The following is a 21,056-nucleotide window of genomic DNA, read 5'->3' as shown; positions in this document are numbered from 1 at the left end:
TGGAATGCACTATATAACATATGCATGCATTTTAAGGTAAAACACAGATTTTTTTTTTAAAGATTTTATTTATTTATTCATGAGAGACTAGGCGGAGGGAGAAGCAGGCTCCCCTCAAGGAGCCCAATGCGGGACTCAATCCCGGATCCCGGGATCAGGACCTAAGCTGAAGGCAGATGCTCAACCACTGAGCCACATTTCAAGGTGCTATATTTGGTAGATTTGTCCTCCTGCCTTCCTTCTGGGAGCTAGCTCCCCTCTCCTCTGCCTTCAGGAGTATTTCGATGGGTGATGATGGTGAGCACTGCCATTGCAGCAGTCAGAATTAGGCTTTTAATTGGGCTCTGCTCTATCACTTTCTAGATTTTGAGAACCTGAGCTTTCTGAACCTCGGTTTATTAGAGATTTTTAAAAAGCTTCTGTCACATACATGGTAGCTTTTATGCATGTTGTGAGGAAGCAGAGATTTATGGGATGGATGGATGGCAGGCAGGCAGGCATAGGAAACAAGTCAGTTTTTTGCCTCGTAGCAAAAAAAAAAAAAGTACATATTTTCTTTATCATCAATACTTTGTGATTCTACAGCATTTTGTACCCTCAAAGAATTTTCATACTCATAAAAATCAAAGAAAGTAGAGCAATCCCAATTCTACTTGTAAGAAGAAGTGGGGCCTTAAGAAATGCCCAGAGCCTTGCAAAAATTGAGCCTGGCTAACTTGAGATTTGAACCAGTGCTTGGTTCAGCATCTTTAACACAATAGCTTGGGGACTTATTAGGGGGTAGGGGTGGTTAGAAGGGGGCATGCCTTTCCTCCCAGAGCTGTGTGTAGCCTGTTAATTTGGGCTATTTGTCATGAGTCACAGAATCACAGAATCCTCATGGCTGGGGCCCAAAGTTCTCCTCTTTTCCTATGGAGAAGCTGATTCAAGCAATAGACTCTACTCTCCTTAAGAACATACATTTACACAAGAGTTCACATGCAGTTGCAGGAAGCTCATGGGCACCCTGAAGCCCCTCCACCATGCCCCCTCAGGTGCTCAGGACCTCTCTATAGCCAGCCTCTTAAGCTTGACCAACTACAGAAACACAAACTCATTATCTCCAGGAAGATAGTTAGAAACAGTATAACTCAACAAATCCCAGCAACTTCAGCCAGGGACCACTTACCTTCCCATCTCTGTATCATCTGAATTCTCAAAAGTTTGCCCTTCAGTAAATATCTAAAGCCAAACCATCCATTGCCCTCCCAGACTTTTGCAAGTCTTGGTAGAGATAAGAATTGAGGTTATATGTATTTTAGAGATCAAAATTACCGGTGTGCTAATGGAACGGGGTGGAGACCATGAATAGGATAATACATAGGTTGCCTAGAATCGATTGGCCTCACTACAGGCAATGCCTTCGTTGTTATGAAAGCCACGATCAACCACAGAAGATAAAGAACTAGATTCACAGCTGACAGAAACTTGGTGAGGCCATGCAGGTCATATATTCATTCAACACTCATGTACTGAGCACTGGCTATGTGCCCAGGACTGCTCTAGGCCCCTAGGAGACATAGGAGATGAAAACAGAAAAGTCCTTGCCCCGAAAGTAATCCTTGAGTTTCTATTCCATTGAGGAAGATGGACAAATACCATGAACTATGATAAACACGTAAATTTTACAGTGTGCTAGAAGGCCAAAAGTGCTTCGGGGAAAATGAAGTTAAAAGGGATAAGGGGATTAGGAGTGTGTGTGATGACGGAGTTAAAAAGTTGCAGTGTTAAGTTGGGGTCAGGAAATCCACACTGAAGGGGAGAATTGAGCAGGTTCTGAAGTCGAGGAGGCCATGTGTGCTACTGTGGTCATTCCTGGAGGGGCTGAGCCAGGTGATGCCGGTGGCACTGTTCAATGTCTAGCATTTGTGCATTCATGCAGCAGGTATTTACTGAATACATTAGGAGCTAGGTGCTTGGGGTAAGCTGGATAATAGTCTCCAAAGATATCCAGGTCCTAATCCTTGGAATCTGTGAGTATCACCTAGATGGCAAAGGAATTTGCAGATGTAATAAAGTTAAGGATTTTAGATAGGAAGGGTATCCTGTGTTATCTGGTGTGCTCTAAATGTAACTGTAAGTGTCCTAAGAAAAGGGAGGTAGGAGGAGATTTTGACTGCAGATGGAGGAACGTGATGGGACACTGAAGCAGGGGGACGAAGAAGGAGGTGGTATGAGATCCCAAGCCAGGGGATGAGAAAGCTGGAAGAAGCAAGGAAACAGACTCTCCTTTGCAGTCTCCAGAAGGAAGCTGCCCTTCTGCACCTTGATTTTATTCCTGTAAGACTAATTTTGGACTTCTGACCTCCAGAACTGTAAGAATAAATCTGTGTTGCTTACATCATCATAGTTGTGGTGATTTCTTCCAGCAGCTATATAGAAAACAATCCAATGTTATTTCAGACAAGGATATAGTGATGAACCAAACCGATGAAAATCCCTGCTGTGTACACTCCCCGTTCTTGACCACTCAACCTGTGCTGGGCACTGGCCTGTGCCCTTGGTATGTAGTATCGTATGTAGTATCCCCAAGTAGTTGTCACATCAACCCCAGGAGATGGCTGTTTGAACTGAAACCAAGTAACTCAGAGACCCTGCTCTCTAACCATCGTAATTGTGTTCTGCCCATGCCCAATTAGACAATTTGTTGTGCAGTGGCTATTTGGGCCATGCCAACAATCTGCTTATGTCATTTCTGATGCCACTGGCCAGCAGGGTGAACTGGAACACTCTGGTGCCTGGGAGGCTGACCCTTTGTTCTTTCACCACAGCAGGAGGAAGGCCTTGCTCAGAGAGAGGAAGATCATCCTTCATTCAAGAGTTTATGAGTAGCAGTCACTGCTTGAATTGCCCACATAACCTCAGCTAACTCAGATGATGGTAAGTGGCAGGCACATCTCCTAAGGACTTTAAGAACACTGATTTATTTAATCCTCACTGTAGCCCTGTGAGCTACATTCTGTTACTATCCTCATTCCATGGATGAGGAAAGAAGCATAAAGAAGTTAAATAATCTATCCACTTTGTCCCAGGCACTGTACTAAATCCTGAACGTGGAAAAGTGAGTAAAATTCAGGCAATAAAAGTAGTGGTTAAGAATTTGGACTCTGGAGTCCATTTGCCAAAGAAGAAATTTTAAAAATTACATAAATTGGACTTCATCAAAATTTTAAAACTTTGGTACTTCAAGGCACCATCAAGAAAATAAAGACTACCCACAAAATGGGAAAAAATATTACAAATCATATATTTGATAAGGGATTTACATCCATAATATATAAAGAACTCTTACAAATGAACAATGAAAAGACAAATACCCCAGTTTAAAAATGTCAAGAGAATGGTGCATGGGTGGCTCAGTTGGTTAAGGGTTCAACTCTTGATCTCAGCTCAGGTCTTGGATCTCAGGGTTGTGAGTTCAAGCCCCTGTCAGGCTCCACACTGGGCATGGAGCCTATTTAAAAAAAATGGCAAAAAAAAAAAAAAAATGGCAAAAGACTTGAGTAGGTATTTCTCCAAAGAAGACATACACATGGCCAGTATGGAAGCATATGGAAGGATATTCAACATCATTAGTTATTAGGAAAATGCAAATCAAAACCACAAGATACCACTTCATTGTATCGAGGACAGCTGAAATAAAAACAGCAGACAATAACATGTTAGGAAGGATGTGGACAGATGAAACTCTCATATATGTCTGGTGGAATGTAAAATGGTGCAGCCACTTTGAAAAGCTGCTAGGCAGTTCCTCAAAATTTTAATTAACTGTGTTAATAACACAGTTATCATATGACACAGCAATTTCACTCCTAGGAATATATGTAAGAGGAATGAAAACATATGTCCACATAATGTTCATAGCAGCATTATTCACAATAGCCAAAGAGAGGAAACAGCCCAGATGTCTATCACCTGATGAATGGATAGACAAAATGTGGGCTATTCATACAATGGAATATTATTTGGCCACAAAAAGAATGAAGTGTTGATTTATGCAACAGCATAAACAAACCTTGAAAACATGCTAAGTGAAAGCAGTCACAAAAACTCCATACCTTGTGTGATTCAATTTATATGAAATGTCCACAGCAGGCAAATCCACAGAGACAGAAAGCAGATTTGAGTTGTCTTGAATTGGGGTGGGGACACAGAAGGCGGAGAGACTGCTAATGCAGACAGGGTTTCTTTCTGGGGTGATGACAATGTTCTAAAATTAGACCATGATGTTTGTTACACAGCACTGAATATACAAAAACCACTTAATTGTGTATTTTATGAGTGAATTTTAAAATTTTTATTTAAATGTATATGAACAAATTTCATGGTATGTGAGTTTGATCTAAAAAAAATATTATTATGAAGAATGACTATCAGGGCACCTGGGTGGCTCAGATGGTTAAGCATCCAACTCTTCATTTTGGCTTAGGGTCATGATTTCAGTTTGTGAGACTGAGCCCTGTGTCAGGCTCTGTGCTGAGGAGTCTGCCAGAGATTCTCTCTCTTTGCCTCTGCCCCCACCCCCATGCCTGCTCCCTCTTTCTCTCTCTCTTTCTAAACAAATCAATAAAATATTTAAAAAAATAAACAGAAGAATGACTATCAGTCCTTGATTGTCCTCGAAGAGGCCACTGGAGATTTCTGTTTAGATAGTGCTAGTTCCATTTCTTACAGATAAATTGGGGATCTGGCCCAAACCTGTCTTCTCTGCGCAGTTTATACCCCATGGTTCAAGTTTTTTAAATTTGCCAACTTCTCTCCTGATTCCAAGCCTCAGCACAGGACTGTTTCTTTATCCAGATCACCCATTTCCCCTGGTTCCCTACTGCCATCCTTCCCGTATGAGCCATCCCGGGTTTTCAGGGCAGCATTGGGCACCCCCTGAGGTGTTCCTTTTTCTTACCACCATTTCCCCAAATTGTGTTCCTCTGTTTCCCTGGTGATGTGTCCTTCACTGTGCCATATGTTCCCTGAGGACAGCTGAGGTTGTGCTCAGCATTAAATGCCAACACAGTTTTGGTAATCACTGAATGGATGAATGAATGAGTGAAATGAATATAGACCTGGAAAAGTGGGAGCATCTGCACAGAGTGGAAAGATATGGAGGAGATGGAATAGAGAAGAGGAGAAAGGGAGGATTTGGATGAAAATTATATTACCAAGTACCCCCTTTTTCTATGACCTATAGCCGCTTTGACCCTGCGAGCCTCTTGGATTCTATAAAGGCTTCTCAGTTTCCTCTGAATCAACCCAAAACCTTAGGTCTTTCAAAGAACACCTCAAACGTTGTTTTTCTACTCTTTGGCTCAGAAATATCACGTTGGGGATCTAGTCAAAGAAAATTGCAATAATAAGCAGTTGAATAGAGCAGGGGCGAAGGGTAAGCTCTAGAAATGTGTATGCAAAGTTACTAATCTGGCATTATTTATAATAATAAAAAATTGGAAGCAACCTAAATATCCAGTGGTAGGATAGTATACATCATGCCATGTCCCAAAGATGAAATGATGTGCTCCCATTAGAAGAATTCAGTACTTTGAGAAAATACCTATATCATACGTTCAGTGAGAGAAGCAAGTTATAAAATGGGGTAGGTTACTGGTAGGTAGCTTACCAATTGCTACTCTATAAGCTGTGCACAAAAATATCTTAAATACTGAAAAAAAAAAAACCCACCAGAATGATTTCAGGGGTTTTCTCTTGATAGTAGGATTATGGGTGTCTTTCCCATTTCTTTTTTAATGTAACCAGGTATTTGATGAATATATATGATTTTTATAATCAGACAAAAAAATCACCTAATTCTCTCACTCTTTCAACTGCTCTTTCTTGGGGAAGTCACTGCTTTGTTCAGTCAACCCACACCTGTCCCCAAATCCTTTTCCTAAGCTACACTATCAGCCTGCAAGGACCAGCACTTTGTCAGGGGCTCCATCCACACACTGAGGCAGCGCTTGAAGATGCACTCCTCCAGGGAAGCCTTTCCTGATCACCAAGAGGAAAGAAGACTGGCTCATCCCCACCCTGCCCAAACACAGTGCTTCCACATCTCTCTCTGCTCACCTTGTCCAAGAAGGCTGGACAAGCCTCCAAGACACTGGTGCTTGACCTCAAGGGACTCTTTCCTGACGTGGCCCAGCAGCTGGTGCAGCCAGGTGTGTGTATGTGTCTGTGTCTGCACCTGGTGGCTGATCCAAACTCCTAGAAGGAAGTTGAGGTAGAAGCCACAGGTCTTATCCCTGTTGGGTGATGAGGAAGATGATAATGACTCTTCTGTCTGCATGTCCTGATTTGCCATGGGTAAGACTTCTGTTGGCCATTTTAAAACCGCCCAAACAGTCTTTAAACAACTTAAGAAGTGATCAAAGGTGTTTGGACTTAACCTGGACCAGCAACGTTCTCAATGGAGTCAGCTCCGTGACTTTGGTTGGGAGGAAGCAAGTGTGAACCAGTAATGCAGATGTAGCTCGAAAGCACTGAGATGTTTCCTAAGTTGATCTGTCCCAAGTATACATCCAGCTTATTCCTGAATTGGAATCAAATTAGAAAAACCTCTGAAGGAAAAAGTGGGTGAGCAGACGTTTGAGGGCTTACCAAGTACCTGACACATCTCAGAGCACTTGTGAAATGCTGTGGATTTATGAAAGCAATAAACAGGTCTGTGTGATTGATTGTTCCCGTCGCACTTCCTGGTCACATGTCACACCCACATGAAGCATAACAAGGAAGACTCAGAGAGGGTAAGACGGAGGTCTTGTGCCTTCAAGACAGGCGCATGCGTCTTAGCTCCCATGGCATTTGGGGCTGATTACCCTGGCCTGTGTGTAATGAGACACGACGGAGTTAAGGATCAAGATAAATCAGGTATTGTCATCGACCTTTGGTGTTTTTGAGACTGAGAAAGAAAGATTTGGCGTGCCAGCCTTCCTCATCAGTCTGGTATCTCACCTGTCATCTTAAACACGGTAAACAAACCACAGACATATTTTTCTTCCTTGCAGAACTGCACCCTTTTTTGTGAGTAGGTCTGGATACTGTTTGGCAATTGCAGTTGAGTAGAATGGGGGTGGGGAAGTGTTCGATTCCACCCTCTTCTCAAATACCTGAAGTAGAGTAATGAGTAGGTGTCACATTTGTCGCCTCTTTTCCACTCCTACTATCTGCATGCAGACCTTAATCATGTTTTCCTTAGGCCACCATAGCTGACATTTCCTTCCAATTGATCTCATGAAGGCTGGAGGTGCTGGGACACCCAGAGGGAGCAAGATGCTCTTCATTCTGCCATCGCCAGGAGGTCAGAGGCGTGGGATCTATAAGCCTACAGTGAAACGGAAATGCTGGGATGGGAGAGAGGATTTGAGGAACCAACAGGGAAAGAGAGCGGGGAGGGATCGTGGATGGCAGGGAGAGGAATCTGCTTGGGGACTCTTGGGTGCTGTCACTAGATTCCATGTGAACGGTCTTCCTTATCTTCCCAGGAGATCACTAGGAAATACCCATTTCTTGGTGGTACATTATCAACCAACAATCTGTTTATTGAAGGAATTCACTCGTGCATTCACTCAGCGAATATTGAGAGCCTGTTATGCACCAGGTGGTGTTCTAGGTACTGAAGATACAGTAGTGAACAAAAACACTCAACACAGAACAACATGGATGAATCTCCAAGCAGTTCTGCGATGAAAAGTCAACCCCCGAAAGCTAATACTGGTGATTCCATTTATAGAAAAATTTTGAAATGGCAACATTTTAGAAATGGTGGTTGCCAGGACTTAGGGATGGGGTGAGGGGTGGTTCATGGTGGGAGAAAGTTGGTATAGTGGTAAAAAAGCACCATACGGAATCCTTGTGTTGACATGCTATTCAGTATCTTGACCATGAGGGTGGTTACAAGAACTTACACATGATAAAATCACATAGAGCTAAACACACACACCAATGAGTGCAAGTAAAACTGGGGAGATGTGAAAAAGATCTGTGGGTTGAATCAATATCAGTATCTTCTTGGTTGCAATACTGTACTATAATGCTACTATTGGGAAAACCGGGTAAAGTCCATGCAGGATCTCTTTTGTATTATTTCTTAGAACTGTACATGGATCTATAATTATTCCAATAAAAATGTCCAAAAAAAAAAAAAACACCCCCAAAACAAAACCCAGCTCCCAGACCTGATGGAGCCTACATTTGAGTGGGAGCTAAGTGTGGCTTCGTGGTGGCCACAGGGTAAAAGCCAAGACCACACTCAGAGGTCTACCCCTTCTGGGGTATTCCATGTTCTCAAGACATGTCATTGGATCCCTACTGGTGACCGAAGGAAATCCAGACTTAGGGTAGGAGGCAGATGCAGAATAAGGGTGGACTCCCAGCTCCCCTGACCCTGTGACATGGGCATGTTGGAATTATCCAGTCTGCCTTTGGGTCTCTAAACCAGGCACCCATTAGACTAAAGGTGGGACTCAACTATCCATGGAGCTCCCAGTGCTCATGTGAGACCCTTCGTGGCTTATTCCCCACTTCCGCCATCCCCACCACCAACCTGCTTTCACCTCTGTGCAAACACTTGGTCCATCCTGGCAGCACATTCAGCTTGCGGAACCTACTTTCCCCATACAGGTACTAGCATGGCTCACTGCCCTAGTTCTCACCATTAGGCAAGAACTCCTCATGCCAGCCCTGGGCCTTGATCCTAGATTCTAGCCCCCTAGCCATGACTAGGAGTGAGTGTCCAGCCCCTTAACCCCCTCCTGCAAAGGGGAATGCCCACACCATTGCTGTCCCAGTGGTTGTACAGTGGGGCATCTAGCTGGCTACAAACTGTCCAGCTCTATTTTATTGCCTTAGAAGAACTTCAGAGGAAAGAAGCCACGTAAAAATTAAATAAGGTTGGAACAGATTTTAAAGTTTTTATTATTTTATATCATGCCATGCCTTGCATGGAATGACCACAAAGCACTCTGCCTTCCTGGCCACATAATTTACTAACAGGGCTCAGTGGAGAAAGCTAGGACTCTCAGATGCACTGTCTAGTCTCCTGGAAAGAGGGAAAGAAGGGGTGGCAGGACGGAGCAGCGAAAAATACTTACTTGTCTCTTCTTTGACAAGTCAGTGGTTGCTTATTCTAAGAAGGATGATTATATGACTTAATACAATTTCTGGTCATTGTCATTATAATAAAGGAAAAAGGCTTTCTTAGAAGTGCTTGAGCTAATCAATAAATATTTGATCCACTTTTAAACAAGGTTTTTATGGCCAAAATAAGTTGAAAGAAAAGATACTGACAAGCACTATTTCCATACCTTCGTCTCAAATCAACCACAGAAAGAATAAGTGCAAAACGAAATGAAGGATGTCCCCTTCACCCAGAGAAGAAGCAAGCCTGGAGTCCTTCTTCCCAGGGAGGGGCCCAAGCCCCAGCCCAGTCAGATCTGTGGGGCCGCGTGGCAGTCCGGAGCCCTGTCCTGCTCTTCCTGGGAAGGGGCCTGCTTCCCGGTGTTGCAGTCTGTGTCCGGGATGAATAGCCCATGGAGATCCAGGTGCATCTCTACATCAATAGATGCACGGGCTAATTCTGTAAAACTTTTGGCATCCAGAATAAGTAGAAAAGGCAGCTTTTGGGGATCAGTAGAGACGATGGCTGATAAGATAATCCCTTTGGGGAAACAAAGAGAGACACTTTGTAAAAGTGCACACTTGAACTTCCTCTAGCTGGAGGGCTAAGTCTCTCAGCTATGTCTCCCTGTCCTCTTTAAGTATGGAATCAAAATAAAAGGAAAACAAATTTGAGATTCTGTGCGAGAAGGGAGAGGCCAGGGAACTAGGAATCAGAAGACTTGGTTCCAGCCCTGCCAGGGCCAGTCCCTCTGCCTCTCCCAACCTTAGTCTATTCATCTGCAGAGTAGGGATTATCCTCCCTACCCCCACAGGGTTACTGAGAGAATCTCTTGCATGGCAAACAATGAAAGCTTTTTGGAAAGTATTGCATATGTTGGAGAATGGTTATTTGGCTATTATTTAGAAAGTCTGATTATAGAGAATCGGTTTAGATGCTGTATTTAGGCTAATATATGGCACTTAACTAAACTCAGACTGGCTGCACTCAATGGCATTTGGATGAGCCCAACTCACTTTATGCACATGCAGCACGCTAGTAGCCTCAGCCCTCCCCTCTATAAAATGGATGTGTGTGTGTGTGTGCACGTGCGTGTATATGTATTCTAAGGACTCACTCTCCAGGGATATAGGATTAAATGAAATAAATGCCCATAAACTTCCTCCCAAGTCCTCCTGGGTCTCAGGGTGATTGGCTTAGATTAAAATCCTAACTCTGTAGGCACGGTGTGTGTGGCCTTGTAAGTGACATCATTCCCTCAGCCTCTCCTTTGGTGAAGACATTGCTACTCCCTGCCCACAAGAGAATGTAGGGGAAGCCCTGGTCCAGCCCAGTGGGAGGCCAGCTTCAGCAGGAGGTGCTTCCCCCCCATCCCCTACCTCTGAGGTGACAGTAATGTGGGGTCCCCTGCTTGGTGTGCCATACCATGCCACACGTGGCCAGTAGGTAGACAGGACCCAGGCAGAAAACCACTCCTCACCGAGGGAAGCAGCTAGCAAGCTCAGTGGGGCAGCCCCACCCATGGTTCTAGTTGCCCTCCTTAGCATCCCCAGGAGTATATGCATTTACAGGTGCTCCATGTAGAAGACACATGCTTAGAGATAGTTAAGAATTCTCTCCCAGCCATTGCAATGAATTTTTTTTTTTCATTGCAATGAATTTTAAAGTGGAAAGGAACTGGGCTTTTGTGTAGTGAATAATTTAATGTCTCCCAAAGGGAGGTCTGAGCTTTGCTCCTGGGAAGTGACCTCTAAGCCCCTGTACTGTCCTCCCTCATAAGAGTGTCTTTATTTACCTGGGGCCAGCCTGATAATCTGTCCTCACAAAGTGATTTAGATGTCAGCTTGACCTCCAGAGTGGCTGAAGGCTGAAGGTCAGCCACATGGCCAACCAACCATGTCTACATGACCAAGCCCCTAAAAAGCTCTGCCTTCCTGGCTTGGAGGAACTTCCTTGGTTGGTGATACCGCATGGATATTGTTGAAGGAGTTGGGGTGGGCCATGACCTCCAGGGACAACCAGATACTCCATGCACACAATTCTCCTGGATTCTGTCCCATGAGTATCTTTTCTTTCAATCTGTATCCTTTCACTCGATTAACCGTAACCATGAGTAACAGTAGTTTTTAGTGTGTTCTGTGCATCCCTCTGTCGAAACCCAGGGTGGTCTTGGGGCTGCTCAACTTGTAGTTGGTGTCAGAAGTGAGGGTGCTTCGAGGGACTCCTTAACCTCACAGCTTTGGACTCGGACAGACCTGGGTTTCAAAGCCTGGTTCCACCAGCTATGTGCTGTGGGGGTCGTGGAGGGAGGTCACTGCCCTCCAAATGATGTCTCTGTTTGAGGGGTGATTGCAAGTAGAGCGCAGCAGGCAGGCTCCCTTTCCTGGAGTCTTACCATCATCCTCGTCCTTGGCACCCGGTGTGGGTACAAACAGGGGTTCTGCTGGCCAGCAGTGTTCCTGTCCCCATTTTAAGGATGACTTTGTGAGAACATCATATTTCAGTATCTATACATCCAAAGAGGAGAGACACATGAGTGACCTGTTGGAAAGCAGGCTCATTCCCTGGGAACAGATGACATCAATGCCCACAAACAGGATTAAGCCCCTCCAGTGTAGACTCCAAGTGACATCTACTTAGGATCAGCAGCAGAAATGAAAGCAGCTAGCTTCTTCCTCCTCCATCTTTAAGCAAAGGTCCTCCTGCCCATCCCCCCCACATAACTGACACTACATACTGAAGTTTTAAAAATAAAAATCCTGAATTTATCTAGTAATTGGAGCTACGTTGCAATTTTTATATGTGTTAAATAAACTAATATATTTGATGCAAACATTTAAAGTGTAATACTATCCTTTTGTTGTTTTTAAAGTGCAAGTCCCTGGATTTCTCTTAATCCTTAATAGACCTGTTTCCCCTTAGGATGTGAGATTAGTGGGGAGTGGCTTGGGTGTGTGTGTGTGTGCCTGTATTTATGTGTGTGTGTGAACCTTAATTTTTTGCTTTGTACATTTCTGCACTGCTTGCATTTTTGAGAAAAGATATTCCATTTATTATTAAAAATGAAAACATTAAAGACAAGTGATGTCTGTATACTCAGCATAGTCCCTGGGATACAGTAAGTGTCCAACAAATAGTAACAAGTAACAAAATAAATGCTTCAAGTTTCAGCCCTCTGCTTGAAAGGGTGAGTTCCTTCAGGGCAGGGACTGGGATCACTCTGTTCACTTCCTAGCCTCACTGCTGCCATGTTGTAGCACATGGTCGGTGCTCAATAAAATGTATTGAATAAAGAAATCAATGGATAAACTACAGCTGTGACTTCTTTGCTGAGCTTCCGTCCATCAGGTATGGCTGCCTCTCTTGGATGACTCATCATTGCTTCCATTGTATACTGTCCCAACTGGACTTCACTCTCTGATATGCTCCAAAGGGACCTCCCTTTTCTGATCAAGGTCACCCAGTCTGAGAACAAAGGGTTCAGCTTTGCAGGCAGACACAGTCATTGTAGGGAGCACCAGCCCAAGTCACATAGGGATTGGTACCTTGGTTGGGATGGGACTCCACTGAACTTCAGCAGCAAAGATATAGCGGTATTGCTTCCCATTGTGAGCATAATTGATCCGAGGCAGCTCTAAACCTGGAGAGAATGACACCGCTGATGAAGCCCCCGTCACTGAGGACTGGGAGCATCCACCCTTCATGCTATGTTGGGCATCCTGTCCACAAAAACTGCTCCCAATCCAGGATCCCTGAACTGGCTTCAGGCCCTGGATTAGATCAAGGTTGGTAACAGGGCAGGGGGAGGGAAACTCTGATAATTACCCTGGCTCTATTAGAAGGTTCAGGAGCAAAGAAAGATAGACCTAGTTTTTTGTGTATAAGCATCTTTAATTATCCAAGATAGAAATCAAAAAGAATTGCATGATTAAAATCAGAGGCTACTGCAATTTTTTTAAAGCTCTTTTTAAAAAAAGTACTCATGTGTGCATGCACGTGTATGAGGGCGTGGAAAAAAACTTCTAAAGCTGTGGAAAGGGGTGTCCATGGGGAATAAATAAATCTGGGGAATTCATATAATAACCTAAGTAAAACTAATGTTTACAAAGAAATTTAATCACACGGGAAAGTGTCCATAAGACAAAGTATAAAAGGCTAGTTACAGAATTATCTCTACTATGTTACAAATGTAGAGAAAATTGCTAGGATAATAACTTCCTTGTAGTTTATGATTTATATTGTACACTGTACAAATTATGATAAATTTTTGTTATGCCTATTACTTTTGTAATCAAAAAATACCTTAAAATTTTGTCCATGTGCATGTATACATATATGCCTGTCTTGTCAAATTAAATTTCTAAGTCTGAGTGCTAAAATGAAAATCACTCCCCTTCCCCCGCTCTTATGGAATATTTCAGGCAGTTAGAGCCAACTGCTATGAAAATGTCCAAGAAAAGAGGAAGCAGTCATGGAAAATCTGCCACACAGAGGCCTCCTAAAACGGATGCAAGGCATGAGTGGTGATTAGGATCAAGGGAAGTGCAGGGGAATGGCCTATTTTTTTTTTTAAGATTTTATTTATTTATTCATGAGAGACACACACACAGAGAGAGAGAGAGAGAGGCAGAGCCACAGGCAGAGGGAGAAGCAGGCCCCATGCAGGGAGCCCGATATTGGACTCGATCCTGGGACTCCAGGATCACGCCCTGAGCTGAAGGCAGATGCTAAACCGCTGAGCCACCCAGGCATCCTGGAAATGGCCTATTGAGGTAGAAGATGTCCAGTCCCACAGACAAATAATCACGAAAGTTCCAAGAGACAGGTCACAGTGACCATGAGCAGGAAGGACCACCCATATACTGAAATCAGAAAAAGGTGCCCACAATTGGTGCCCACAATGGTAGGTCTGAGACTTCGCATGGTGCTCCTGGTCCTCAAACCTGGTCTGGAGATCACCCTCTTCCCCTTTACCTCCACCTTGTAAATGACCAGCCTCAGGTACTTGGTTAAGTAAAATAGTACAATTCATCCCTGCGAATTTTGTGAGGCTACTGAAACCATGCTCTTGAAGAATCTTCAGGAAATGGGGAAATTCCCAGGCTATATTCATTAAGTGGAAGAAGCCATTTCAGAATATTCAAGATGGTATGGTACGTACACCTTTTGTAAAACTATAAATGCAGAGGTTAAGGGTTTTTGAGTCTAAGAGACATGCATTCAGATCCTGGCTCTGCTCCCTGTCTTTGGGAAAGTTATGGTATTATCTTCAGCTTTGCTGTCCTCAGCTCTAAAACAAAAATGACACATGCTGACACCTGCCTCCCAGAGAAGTTCTCCCACAACTTTTACCTTGTGCTGGACTCTCACTATGGGCCAGGCCCTTGGAGCAAACTCATCTAATGTCCAAAGATAACAGGGTGAGACTGTCGGGGTGAGGTCTGGAAAGCTCTAGAAGAGGGCCTGACACATGCCAAGCAACCCATACACTACAGAAAGATGATGCATATTTCCAAAGAGTTGCCGGGGGTGGAGGGATTCCGAGGGATATACCTATTGCCATGTTTTTCAGCACTGCCCAAGACTGCCACAATAAGCAAGAAGTCTCTCCTCAGATACAAAAAAGACCATAATGTTTTAAGCTTCCATCTACCCACACAATGTGCCAGGTGAGTGGGGATGCAAGTTGATCCCTTAAGAACTGAGGCCAAGATCTATATATTCACTTGTAAAGACTCCCAGTGCCTGGGGTGCCACAGATTCTGTTGTACAGCAGTGGTTCTTATGGGCAAATATCTGGGGTTGTCCAACAAAGTCTCTAGGATGGTGTCCTTCCAGATGCCTGAACCTGGCATGGGGCAGCCAACATGGGGAGCAAAGCAGAGCCACGCCTGGCCACCCTCTGGCTGAGTGTCCTGGACAGCCCATTCATTCCACACCTGTGTTGAACAGAGACCCCTCTAAGCCATACTTCTGTCACATACTGGTGATAACACCGAGCACAGAAACATGGTCCCTGCCTCACAGGCTTATATTCTAGGGCAGTGGTTCTCCATCAGGGTGATGGTGCCCCCACCAGACACTGACAATGTCTGGACAGGTTTTTAGCTGTTCCAATTCAGGGTGTGGGTGCTACAGGCATCTGGTGGATCAAGGCCAGGGATGGTCAATATCCTACAGTGCCCAGGATGACCCCCGGTACAAAGCATGACCCAAACCCCAAATATCAGGGGTGCCCAGGTTGAGAAGCCCTGCTCTCATGGGTGCAACTTTTATTGAAGGTGTTTACATTCTGTGGGGGGCACACCTTTTCAAGCCATCTCCTCCTCCGTAAAATGGGGCTGATGGCCTCTATTCTGTAGGATATTCTGAAAGTGTAGAAGTAGAAATGCAAACACACTGTCCCTGTTCAGTAAGTGAGTATTCAATAAATCAGAGTGTTTATAGAGGCCAGCCATGAAAGTCACCCGATCCAATGACCACCCCCACCCCTGGCCACCCTCTGGCTGAGTGCCTTTCTGGGAGGTGTTCGAAGATCTATGAAAGAGAACTGTCCCCAAATGCTTTCCACTGGGGCACCCCAAGAGCCTTCCTGTTTGTCCCTTGTCTGTATGCAGCTCCTCTGCATCAGAAGGAGGTACAGCGAGGCCTCGGGAATTCACAAAAGCCTGCCTCTTCCCTAAGCATCTACTATATTTTTATTTTTTATTTTTGTATATTCTTTTATTGGAGTTCAATTTGCCAACATATAGCATATCACCCAGTGCTCATCCCGTCAAGTGCCCCCCTCAGTGCCTGTCACCCAGTCACCCCAACCCCCTGCCCACCTCCCCTTCCACTACCCCTTGTTCATTTCCCAGAGTTAGGAGTCTCTCATGTTTTGTCACCCTCTCCGATTTTTCTCATTTTCTCTCCTTTCCCCTATGCATAGAAAGAGGATGCATTTTACCTTCATAAAGCAACTCCGGCTGGCAGTAGACTTGGTCATCCTTTTCCTTCAGGGCTCTTGCTGTTGTAGATGCCAGTTTGATTAGATTTGAGCCCACCTCTGCATTCTGAAAGAATCAGTCAAAAAAAAAAATCGAAAACTGGTTATCCAGAGCAGACACTTGCTTTACTGAATATGTTATAAAAAGTGCTTTGGTGGATGTCATCTTGTTCTGGCCTCACGTGAGCCACAGGAAGCAGCCAGCATATTGTCGGTATTTTTTACTCTTATTCTCAGAGACAACATAGCTATGGTGGTAGGATGGGGGTGGGGGTCTCTAAACTCCTGGCTCTTTTCTCCTAGCTTATCTTTCACAGGTGAAATTAATGTACTGGTAGGTTCTCACTTTTTAAATACTGGCTGATTCACCTGTATAAGGCTGCATCAGTCATTAAAGGGATGTTTATAAAGAGTTCATAATGACATGGGAAATGCTCATGATAGAATCCTGAGAAAAGCAGTAAATTGCATACGCTGTCTGAGCTCAATCAGGCTGGAAAAAAAAAAAAAAAAAAAAAACCTTACACCTAAAAGAGCCTGGGGGAAATACACCAGTTATTAACAAGACAGCAGGCGGTGGGATTATGGGACTTTTTTTTCTATGTTCATCTGTATTTTCGGGATTTTCTCCTATGAAAATGTACCATTGCTGAAATGAAGACAAGCAATAAATAACTGCTTGGAGTGAAAGGTCTAGGGAGGGCATACCTTGGTTTCAACTTACAGGCTTTGTTCAGGGCCTTACCATCGTCATTGCAATCCAGGAGAGGGACTTAAAACAATTGATTAAACATTTATTGGGCTTCTATTGCTCACTGTTTCCAGCTATAGGGCTTCGAGCAAGTGATTTAGTAACGCTGAAGTTCTGTGGCCTCATGTGTGTAAGGTATAGTAGATGCCTCATGCAAAGAGTATATGCATCTCCAAAGTATTGTGCAGAATAAATAATCCATACAAATGGTTTACAAGAGGGCCTGATTAACAGTCAGTACTAAATAAATGTTAGCTGCAGTTGAAAATGTTGTTTTTAAAGATTTGAGAGAGACCGGATGTGCATGCGAGTGGTGTGCATGCGAGTAGGAGGGGCAGAGGGAGATGGAAAATCTCAAGCAGACCCCGTGCTCAGCGAGGAGCCCAACAAAGGGCTCAATCTCACGACCCTGAGATCATGACCTGAGCCAAAACCAAGAGTCATATACTTAATCGACTGCAACACCCAGGTGCCCCTACATCATTTTTATTATTTTTTTATTATTATGTTGCTACCACTGAGGGGAGTGCAGGTTAGGCAATGAAGGAGGAGAAATAAGACCGAGTCCCTGTTTTCATGGAGTTTATAGGGTGAGAATTATTGTTATGGTTGACTTCTTCTCATTTAAACTCTTCTCTACTTTCCAAATTTTCAAAAAAAGGATTTTATCATTAAAAGATACCTATTCAGGGGCACCTGGGTGGCTCAGTCAGTGAAGCGTCTGCCTTTGGCTCAGGTCATGATTCCAGGGTCCTGCTTCTCCTTCTCCATTCACCTTCCACTCTCCCTTGCTTGTGTGTCTGTGCACACTCTCTGTCAAATAAATAAATAAAATCTTAAAAAAAAAAATTAAAGGAAACCTATTTGAATGACAGCATCAGGCAGCCTGGGTGGCTCAGCAGTTTAGCGCCGCCTTCATCCCTAGGCATGATCCTGGAGACCCGGGACCGTGTCCCACATCAGGCTCCCTGCATGGAGCCTGCTTCTCCTCCTTCTGCTTGTGTCTCTGCCTCTCTCTCTCTCTCTCTCTCTGTGTCTCTCATGAATAAATAAATAAAATCTTAAAAAAAATAAAGGAAACCTATTTGAATGACAGCAGCTTTTTGCTGGGAAAGAGGGTGAATTTGCTGCATCCTAGCAGTTGAACTGCAGGGGCCCTTTGAGATTTGTTTAGTTCAACTCCTCAAGTGACAGAAGAGTAAAACAAAGCCCAGAGAAGGAAAGTGACTTGCCCAAGGCCACACAGAGGAAAGGAGAGTCTAGGCCCTTTGCATCAGAATTCTTTTGCTTAGAAGCAAGAGCATTGCAGGCAGAGGGCAAAGCAGGTACAAAGGCCCTGGGACTGGCCTGTTCCCATCCTGTAGGTCTTTGCCCAAATAACCCCTTCCCTAACTGCATCTACAGTGTCTCCGAGGCATTTGTCCTGAGCTGTAATTATCTCCTGCATGGAGCTGCTTCCTTCATGTTGTCTTCCTCTTGAAGACTGGAACCAGATTTTGTTCAATGCATGGCACATAGCTCCCAGGAAGTAACTGCTGAATGAATGAGTGAATACATGATTCAATTAGTTTTCCTTCCACTGTCAAGGTGCAAAACATGTACTGTACAGGGTAGTTGTAGGAATTAAATGAGATGAAAGGCATACAAAAGTCACCTGACACCCAGCACATCCGTGGGGTCTTGTAAACAGAAGGTCTGAAGGCCTCCACCTGCACCACACCACACACTGGGGAGGCTCGGCTCAGTGCTTGCTAAGTCACCTGACAGCAACAGGCCTGTTGTGCATGCCCTGGGCTTGTGTCTCAGGGAGTATGTCTGCAGAGACGTCTTTTAATTCCAGCCTAAAACTGGTCAGACTGGTTGAGGGATAAACTGAATTTTTCCACACAGCAGTAATGAACATGACTCGGCTACTTTTGGTGGCCAGCATGCTCAGCATTGAAAGAGCTTTCCAGCCCAAAGTCAACAAAATCCTACAGGTTTACCTTGAAATCCTGGGAGAAGCAGCCATCTCGATATTTCCCTGAAACATTGGCTTTGGGGTTCAGAAGCCCTGCATGTGAAACCTGACTCGAGGGGTTTCTATGTGAACTTGAGCAGCCTCTCCCCACCCTCATCCCCAAGCCTTCCTTGAGCCTGTTTCCTCATTTATAAAATATGAGGGCGACTCATAACTTTTTGACGGGTAGTGACCATAAGTGGGGATGCTTTGACCTGTGTCTAAAGGCTATAGTTACAATGAAATAATAGTTATAAAAACACCGTGTTGAGGGTCAGATACATCGTAGTTAGTAACTTGGACCCAGACAGACCTGCATTTAAATCCCAGCTCAAATCCCACAGATGTTCCTGCGATGTTGGGCAAGTTACTTTCTCATCTGTAGTCATGAGGATAATAAGCAACTCAGAGGAGTGTCCTACTAATCAGGTGAGAAGCATGGAAAGCATTAACAGTTCCTAAAATTTGCAGGACCCAAGACAAGAGTGGAGACCCACCAACCCTATGTCTAAATACATTGAGCAAATACATAGACCTTCCTAATGTGGAACCGTGCTGTCCAGTATGGCAACCACCGACCACATGTGGCTATTTACACTTAACTTAAAAATTAAGTACAATTAAACATCCAGTTCCTCAGCTGCATTGGCCACATTTCAATGGCACACGTGGCTAGTGGCTACTGCATTAGATAATGTTTCATCATTGCAGTGGATTCTTTTGCACAAGGCTGGTCTGGAAGGATGTGTGAATTTGGAATTCTAGGACTCCTTGGAGTTCTGAGCTGGAATTGGCAGAATGAGGATCAGCCTCCGGGCCTGGCCTTCTTTGTCTCTGCCCTCTTTTCTCTCACTGCACAGATACCCCAGCCAGTATGACTGAGGCAATTGCCAATCCTGGCCACCTCATGGGTCTGAGGCCAGTACTCCAGTGGCACAGCCTGCTCTCAGGATGAGAGAGGCAGGTGCTGGGAGCAGTCTTAGGGCTATTTGGGCAGGGTATCCAGGGACCCCAGGTAGCTGGTTCATGGTTGGGGCAGGGGAAGGCCCCTCTCTGGGTAGGCACAGCCCCTCGAGCCCTGTGAACTCCTCTGAGGAAGGGACACTGCCAGAGAAAGCCTGATCAGGCCATCCCCTCTCCCCCCAAATGCCAGGTCCAGAGCAGTGGCCCCTCTTGCTGGGGTCTAAGAGGAAAAAAGACACCTAACACAGGCCCTGGTACATACTGAGCACTCAGTAAATGGCAGCTTCTTTTATTACTGGACCTTTGTTTTTGCACTTGGGGTCAAGACAAAAACCAAATCTACTCAGCCGGTTGACACCGCTCCTTGTAAGTCCATAAAGCCGCCTTCCCTGATGGCACCTTGTGCATACGTAGCTGTCGCTGTCGGAAGGGAAGGCCGGTGCTTACGAACCCACCTGGAGGCAGCGCTCCGAGCCCTGCAGGACGAGGGCAGGGCGGCCGCCTGAACTGTCTGTACTTGTCCACGCCCCTCCCAGCCCAGCTCCGCCTTAGACAACCCTGAGCCACCCAACATAAACAGGCCGAGGGTGCCAAGGGGCCCCACCTTCCTTTGACCCTAGCTGGCCGGAACACAAGAGAATCTGGGGCAGCTGGGAGGTCCCAGACTTTTAAATATACTTCACTATTGCACATTCCTTCCATGTGGGAAATGTTCCAAATGCTAAAGAAACACCCGTGTCCTTTTAGAGACCCCCCTTCACACATTTCTCACTCACCTGTCACTCGTTCATTGATTTAAAGTAGTTACAAGCTTGCCCTGTGACAGGCACAGGGGATAAATGGCTGACAAGACCAATGGCTCTGGCCCTCTCAAAGCTTTCCCAGGGCAGGTGACTAACAAGGCCCTTTACCTGGGATAAATGTTCAGCAAGGAGCTGCAGGGGCAGAGCACAGCATACAAACTTCACTAAAGACAGTGATGATCCTGACATCTGAAGGGTGAGCAGGAATTTGCTAGACTGGCTGCAAATTAGAAGCCCCTGGGGGCTGAGACCCTGCTCTACCCTCCCCACCCTCCTCCCCACCCCCACGCCCCAGGACCTAGCCCAGGTGTGGTCTCAAAGCCCCCAGGTGAGTCCAACCTGCAGGCAAGACTGCAGTGGAGGCCTGATGGGAAGAGGGCAGGGTTGCAGGCAGAGGGACA

At 45.0% G+C, this 21,056-nt stretch overlaps 1 protein-coding gene and 1 long non-coding RNA gene across 10 annotated transcripts in view; one reads left to right on the top strand and one right to left on the bottom strand.

Annotated features, from left to right (window-relative positions):
• LOC144310218 (uncharacterized) overlaps nucleotides 1–21,056 on the top strand; it is a 39,416-nt gene that overhangs the window by 10,325 nt on the left and 8,035 nt on the right. For 2 of the 9 annotated variants that reach the window (XR_013375912.1, XR_013375911.1), the window contains exons 3-5: nucleotides 2,811–2,919; nucleotides 5,929–12,936; nucleotides 14,724–14,820. This is a non-coding gene — a long non-coding RNA (uncharacterized LOC144310218). Of the gene's footprint in view, nucleotides 1–2,810; nucleotides 2,920–5,877; nucleotides 12,937–14,723; nucleotides 14,821–16,082; nucleotides 16,714–21,056 lie in introns of those variants that run through there. The other 7 variants (XR_013375916.1, XR_013375914.1, XR_013375918.1 and 4 more) reach the window with 6 other exon arrangements.
• Nucleotides 8,921–21,056, bottom strand: part of BCO1 (beta-carotene oxygenase 1) — a 38,878-nt gene continuing 26,742 nt past the window's right edge. The window contains exons 8-11 of the mRNA XM_077890962.1: nucleotides 16,101–16,206; nucleotides 12,697–12,791; nucleotides 11,547–11,658; nucleotides 8,921–9,691 (exon numbers count right to left, since the gene is read on the bottom strand). Coding sequence (XP_077747088.1) covers nucleotides 9,462–9,691; nucleotides 11,547–11,658; nucleotides 12,697–12,791; nucleotides 16,101–16,206 — 543 coding nt within the window. The 3' untranslated portion in view covers nucleotides 8,921–9,461. The remainder of the gene's footprint in view (nucleotides 9,692–11,546; nucleotides 11,659–12,696; nucleotides 12,792–16,100; nucleotides 16,207–21,056) is intronic.

The sequence above is a fragment of the Canis aureus genome, chromosome 3, assembly GCF_053574225.1.
Source record: "Canis aureus isolate CA01 chromosome 3, VMU_Caureus_v.1.0, whole genome shotgun sequence".
In the NCBI taxonomy this organism is placed as follows: domain Eukaryota; kingdom Metazoa; phylum Chordata; class Mammalia; order Carnivora; family Canidae; genus Canis; species Canis aureus.
Note: the sequence above shows the minus strand (reverse complement) of the source record. Positions and strands in the feature narration are given on the sequence as shown.